The sequence below is a fragment of the Nanorana parkeri genome, unplaced genomic scaffold (genome assembly GCF_000935625.1).
Source record: "Nanorana parkeri isolate BGI_ZX_2015 unplaced genomic scaffold, ASM93562v1 scaffold278, whole genome shotgun sequence".
NCBI classification, from domain to species: domain Eukaryota; kingdom Metazoa; phylum Chordata; class Amphibia; order Anura; family Dicroglossidae; genus Nanorana; species Nanorana parkeri.
Genome location: NW_017306546.1, coordinates 638,964 through 646,094, shown reverse-complemented (window position 1 = coordinate 646,094; position 7,131 = coordinate 638,964). Strand labels below are relative to the sequence as shown.

Here is a 7,131-nt window from a genome sequence, read left to right as displayed (position 1 = left end):
AAAAAAAAGGAGCGGAGCGTTTTTTTTTGGGGGGGGGGGGGGGCAGATCAGCGTGATTAGGAATAGGAAAAAAAAAGAAGCGCATACTTGAAAAATACGAGCTACAAACGCCCTGTTGTGACTGGGGACTCAATGGCTTCATTTTTAATACAACTGTGAACCCAGCTTATATTATATCATAAAGATACTACTTTATTTCTACAAGATTTTATTAATATATAGATTTTTATAGTGCCAACAGTTTGCAAGTGCTTTACAAATGAAATTCACAGTGAAGCTGGTCAATTAAAAGAGCAAGAGGGTTAGTACTGTATGTGTATTGTCCACAGGATTGAATCAGCCATCCCTGTTACATGGCAGGTTAGGGAATGATAGCCAGAATAATGGTAAAGCATGGAGCTTCCCTTCTTCCACATGTTATAAATAACATACATGTTTCTGGCTTTTCAGGAAAACAGAGATCCTATGTTTTACCATGTAATGATCGAAAGACAGTTATTTCGAAATGATGGCTGTACCTGGGATGGATGCTTTTTCTCTTCCTCATTTATTAACCAGTCAAGGTCTTTCTCAAAGTCATCTTCATACTCTGGCCCTCCTTCAGAATCTGATTCCTCCTTCTTACTCATCTTTGCCGAGATGCTGTGCTCTTCTCCTATTAACACATTAATACGAGGCTGTTTTTGCACGTACTGTATATCAGATATCACATCATTGAACATAAAGTTATGTATGGGTATGTTATTCTCCCAATTTCTGCATGCAAATATGCTGCCAAAATACATCAGAACCCAATTTTCGTTAGTTCAGCAAATTACTCATAAATGCTACAAAGACCTGAGTTTCAGCCCTTACTATGTTTGTGAAGTAGGCCACTTTAATCTCAATATTCTTCAAGCTGGCACCATTTGTGTGCATCTTGGCGCTTAGTTGCCTTAACCCCTTTTCAATCTATATAGTCTAATGAGAGCTCCAAACAGCATAAGAACTCAAAAATTTTAATTATAGTATTGGTTCACAAACAACAACACTGAACAGCCAACGCATTTCGGGGACTCCATGACCTCCCCGTTCTTCATGGATAATATTAAGGACTCAAAGCTAGAACAAATCACCAAGTGTTAATTATTTGAGGGGTATAGCCAGAATCAGTAAATCTGGCCTCTTTTGCTGAGTCACTGATTCGGGCTATACCCTATACAGCAAATAATTAACTCTTGGCGATTTGTGCCAGCTTTGAGTCCTTATTATTATTATTATCATCCATTCTGTTAAAGCCCTGAAAAAGTTGGAGGTCTTTGAGCCCCCAAAACATGTTGGCTGCTCTATTAATAATCAATTTAGTTTAATTTAATAAATTAAACGTTTTTGGAAGGTACACCAACAGTGAAAGGTTGGTAAATGTCACATTTACTGCTTTTCATATATATACACTCCTAAATCTTTTATCTGCACTAGAAATTTTAAAGAGCCAGTACAAAGGAAAAGTATTGGTGAAAAAAAAGCTCTTCTTCGCTTAACAAATATTTTTTTTGTAACAATTATTCACGGTCTGTTTATGTCTAGGGGACCAGTGTAAAGCAGTTTTACTGTTAGGGAACCAAGAAACCAGACTGAAACTTAACCCTTTCGCTGCCAAGCTCTCCAGAACGCTTTACACCTCAGCTGGCCACACCATTTTTCCCATTGTTTTGATTTTCTATTGTTGCGTTGCTTGCGTTTGTAAAAGACACCCCAACCATATATTTTCTAAAAGCACAGGCCCGGTAGAATAAAAAGATGGTATTAAACTGATAAAAATACACAATTCAATTGATAAAAGCAAACTAAAATTTTTCATTTTCCATTTATGAAAGCTTTTTTTCCCCATGTCAACATTACACTGCAGTGCACACAGATGGAAAACAAATCTGTTTGTGTAAATTTTGAGTGCAATGCTGAGGGATCTCTTCAGAATTTTTTTGCACCCAATTTAGACGGTTTTCACCCAAGATTCACACATTTTTCCAATGAAATCTCAGTTGTGTGAAAACATTTATAAATGGTCATTAAAGAAAAGATAAGAAGTCAAGATTGTGCAGATGCAAATTGGTGCACTGTTTTTGATGTTGTTCCAAAAGCTCATGAGCCCCCTAAGTGATAGCAGTGACTGCAGTTTTTCACTATTTTAAAGGCACAAACAATTTTGAAGCTTGACATGTTTGGTATCTATGTACTTGGCGCAACCACATCTTTATTATTTCACACAAAAAATTGGGTAATATATAGTGCTTACATTCACTAAAATGCCTTAAGTGTAGTTGTTACTGAACACTTGCGTTTGATAAACAGTTGTGCTAATATCATGCAACATAAAAATTGCAACTGCCAACAATTAATTCTCAAGGGCTTCTGCTTTTAGGCAATCCATAAATCTGGTGGTAGTGGTGGTGGGGGTTAGGTAATCTTCAGGCCTAAAAAATGGTTAATTATCTTGTTTGTAATTTCCAAAAGCCAATATAAAGGAAAAGTAATGGTGAAAAAAAGTATTTTGCGATTAACAAATCATTTTTGGCATTTAAATTCTTAATGGTCCACAACACTGTCGGCGTGGCAGGGGGTTTGTCCACTGCCTAAATAAATTGTGTTGGAAGGTAACCTTCTTTCGAATCTCAGAATGAGAGGTACAATTACTTTCTGTTTCTACTAGTTGCTACAACAAGATACTTATCACATGTTTGGATCTAAGATAAAGAGTACAGTGAGCTTTATATGTGTTATGTGTATGATATGTTTTGGTTTTTTTTGTAAGTTTGGCTGCACTCTACATAGCTGCTGCTGGTAACTCATTTTATATGGTAACATACATTTATTACTGATATCCCCTAAATGTTTTCCAAATATCTATTATGTTTTTGTACTGACTAAAAACAGGGGTGTACCTATACCATGCGTAGCCTGAGGCCAGGGCCCAGGAAGGGGGTGTGAGGGTAAGGGCTGCTGGCGGTGGACGGAGGGGGGTAGCAGGGATGGGAGCATAGCTGTCGGTCGATGCTCGTTACTTTGGGGATGGCAGTGGTGGATGCCTGTTACCACTGTCTAGCATCTTGCCCAGCTCACTGATGTCACTGGCTGCCAGGAGCTGGGCAGGACACCAGCCAGGGCCTCCCGCTCAGCTCCTGGCAACTAGTGACAAGTTGCTAAGAGCTCAGATGGCCCAATGAGATGCCACCAGAGGCAAGCGCCTCAGGCTACTTCATTATAGGGATGGCCCTAACTAAAACCAACACAAAGCTGGAAAAGTAAGTGTAAAGGTGCCCATACACCTTACAATGTATCTGCAGATTTTCTGTGGTCAGATAGAAAAAGTGCAAAACAGATTGGCCCAGGTGGAGATTACTCCATACACACAGTTAAGTGTAGATGGAGGAATCTGTTGCACCTTTTCCATCTGACCACAGAAAATCTGCAGATAATTGTAAGGTGTATGGGCAGCTTTACTAACAAGGAAGAGCTGAAAGAACATTTTTCAACTAATTAGGTTGATTGGTAACAGGTCAGTATGATAAACATAATTGGTTATATAAAGAGCATCTTACAGAGTCAGAGTCTCTCAGAAGTAAAGATGGGCAGAGGTTTATATTCTGTGAATAGCTGCGTCTAAAAATGATCAAACAATTTCAGAATAATGTTCCTCAATGTAAAAGTGCAAATACTTTAAATATATCATCATCTACAGTACATAATAACATCAAAAGATTTTGAGAATCTGGAAAAATCTCTGTGCGCAAGGGACAAGGCCGAACACAATACCGAATGCCCGTGATCTTCAGGCTGTCAGGTGGCACTGCATTAAAAACAGGCATGATTCTGTGATGGACATTGATATGCATTGGCTCAGGAATGCTTCCACAAATCACCGTCTGTGAGCTCAGTTCGCTGTGCCATCCAAAAATGCAAGTTAAAGCTCTATCATGCAAAGAAGAAGCCATATCAGAACATGATTCAGCGCTGCCATCTTCTCTGGGTCATTTAAAATGGTCTCTTGCAAAGTGGAAAACTGTTCTGTGGTCAGACGAATCAAAATTTTACATTCTTATTGGCAACTATGGGAAGCCGAGTCCTCTGGACTAAAGAGGAGAGGGACCTTCCGGCTTGTTATCAGCGCTCATTTCAAAAGCCTTCATCTCTGATGGTATGGGGGTGCATTAGTGCGTATGGAATGGGCAGCTTGCACATCTGGCATGGCCCCATCAGTGCTGAAAGATATATCCAGGGTTTAGAGCAGCATATACTCCCATGCAGATGACGTCTTTTTCAGGGAAGGCCTTGCATATTTCAGCAGGACAATGCTAAACCGTATACTGCATCTATAACAGCATGCTTTCCTAGTAGAAAAGTCCATGTGCTTAAAGGAGAACTATGGGGTCAGTGTTTTTCCCCATAGTTCTCCTTAGGGTAACGGGAGGACACAAACTAGCGTCCTTCCGTTACCCTAAGCTCAGTATACCACGAGCTACAGCTCGCGGTATACTGAGACGCCGGAGCGGATCACGACTTAGATGACGGGATCCGCCCAGCTGCGTGAGTGACAGCTGGCTCTGCCTATCTAGAGGCAGAGCCAGCTGTACCCGCCCCCTCCCCGTCCGTTCTGCCAGTCAGCGCTGGCAGATCGGAGCGGGGAGAGGGGAATCCAGCCCCTCCCCCTGTCACGTCAGAGAGCTGTGACAGGATCGAGAGGCGAGCGAACCCGGTATGTGTTCGCTCACCTCCCGATCTACTGAGCCGACCTGTGACAGTCTCATTGTCACAGGTCTGCTAGAACTATGAGGTGAGTGAAAAGCACTCACCTCATAGTTCTCCTTTAATTTGCCTGTCTGCAATCCAGACCTTTTACCATTTGAAAATATTTGGTGCATCTTGAAACGAAAAATACGACAAAGAAGATCCAGGATTGCTGAGCAGTTAGAATCCTATATCAGGCAAGAATGGGACACCTTTCCTCTCCCAAAACTCAAGCAACTGGTCTCCTCAGTTCCCACACATTTACAAGAGTGTTGTTAAAAGAAGAGGGGATGCTACACCCTGGTAAACATGGCCCTGTCCCAATTTTTCGAGATGAGTTGTCATCAATTTCAAACTTACCTTTTTTTAATCGGTTCATTTTCTCAGTTTAAACATTTGATATGTTTTCTATTTTCTATTGAGAATAAAATATGAGTTTATGAGATTTGCAAATTATTGCATTCTGTTTTTATGTAGATTTTACATAGCGTTCCAACTTTTTTTGAATTTGGGTTGTAGAACTAGAAGGATTTATGTTTTAAAAAAGGATTTGTTTGTACTTACCACATCTATTTTAGTACATGGAAGGTCTATAGCGTGAATCTACTTTTTGTGAACAGGATTTGCTTTGTACACAGACAACTATAATGCCCTATGGGTTTTAGTACACTCATTAACTGACTTCACTTTTATATACCCAGTGCTATAATGGCAAAATCTATTTAAATACCTAATATTAGTCCTAATTGTACCTCCGTAATTTATTCCAGAAATTATCTAAAATATTTCAGCTTCCTTTTAAGCCTACTTAATCAAATAATTGTTTTTCTACCACTAATCTCTCTAAACAAATGTGACGAGTGGCTGCTAAGCTACAAGGAAATTACAAGCAGTATGGTAATAAGGGGTGGATATCCTCAAAGCATTGTGTCACTATGGATACATTAGGGTGCAGCTAAGATGATATAAATCCAACTCCAGGAATAACTGCTTTTTGCATAGAGTAAGGAAGTGAAAGATCCTTTGTCAGGTTGCTGTCTGTGTCTCCATTGGGATTACTCTCATCACTTCCTATATGGTCACCAACAGAGGAGGTGGGAGAAACAACAATGAAAACCTATAATGTACAGGGAAAATGTGGGCTGCTGGATTATTTGCTTTAGCTGGTATTCCAATTGGAACTCAGGTTTGGTGTGGAAGAGAGTTTTCCCTATTAGGCAGCTCTCCATAAAGTAATGGCCATAGGGCAGCCCATGACTAGGTTGTATTTATTGAAAGCCACATTTAACTAAAACCAACACGTTTTAGGGGCTCAAGAGGTTCTCTTCCATCAGGCCTCAGACCACTGTGTTGCTTCCACAGGACCCCTGAAGGACCTAGGCTGAAAAATCTTGGCCGCACAATACAGGTCCAGCACTTCCATGGCAAATTGTCTTCATTTGTTAAATAAGCATTGTCCCTCCACCACCTAGAACGAATCAGGAATATGGGCTTTTATCCACATAGTAAACAGCATCAAGCATGCAGCCCCCTGCTATGTTAATCCTAGCTCACATGCCCTTAAAGAAGAACTATGGGGTTAGGGCTTTTCCCTATAGTTCTCCTTAGTGTAATGGGAGGACACAAACTAGCGTCCTCCCATCACCCTAAGCTCAGTATACCGCGAGCTGTAGCTGCAATTATGTCTGGATCCGCCCAGCTGCGTGAGTGACAGCTGGCTCTGCCTATCTAGAGGCAGAGCCAGCTGTACCCGCCCCCTCCCCCGTCGGTTCCGCCAGTCAGTGCTGGAGGATCGGAGCGGGAAGGGGGGAATCCAGTCCCTCCCCTGTCACGGCAGGGAGCCATGACAGGATCGAGAAGTGAGTGAACGCCAGTATGTGTTCGCACACTTCCCGATCTACAGAGCCGACCTGTGACAGTCTCATTGTCACAGGTCGGCTAGAACTATGAGGTGAGTGAAAAGCACTCACCTCATAGTTCTCCTTTTAAGCTGTTAGGGCTGCTTTGAGAGGGGTTCACCCAAATATGAGTGATGACTGTACCCTGCATGGGAAAGATGGTGATCAAACCAGAGTTTCCACAGAAAGAAAGTTTGACTACGTTCTTCCTTCCTCTCACCTGCCGAAACTGGATGGATGCTATGGGGCATAAATATTAGTTAAAAAAGGATGAATACAGTATTTTTTTGTTTGGTGGAGGATCTTTTATTTCCTTTTTTTTTTCTACCTGCACACACTAAAGAACTGGTTAGGGGACCAAGGGACCTCTAAAACCAGCTCACCAGGGAGAGGGAAACTACCTACTTGCCCCCCAAACTAATAAATATATATTTTTTTGTTTTTGTTTTAGAGCCAACTGCTTTACCTG

At 41.2% G+C, this 7,131-nt stretch overlaps 1 protein-coding gene across 1 annotated transcript in view; it reads right to left on the bottom strand.

Annotated features, from left to right (window-relative positions):
* CCDC181 (coiled-coil domain containing 181) overlaps nucleotides 1–7,131 on the bottom strand; it is a 32,307-nt gene that overhangs the window by 15,036 nt on the left and 10,140 nt on the right. The window contains exon 2 of the mRNA XM_018557300.1: nucleotides 519–655. Within this exon, the coding sequence (XP_018412802.1) occupies nucleotides 519–629 (111 nt within the window). The 5' untranslated portion in view covers nucleotides 630–655. The remainder of the gene's footprint in view (nucleotides 1–518; nucleotides 656–7,131) is intronic.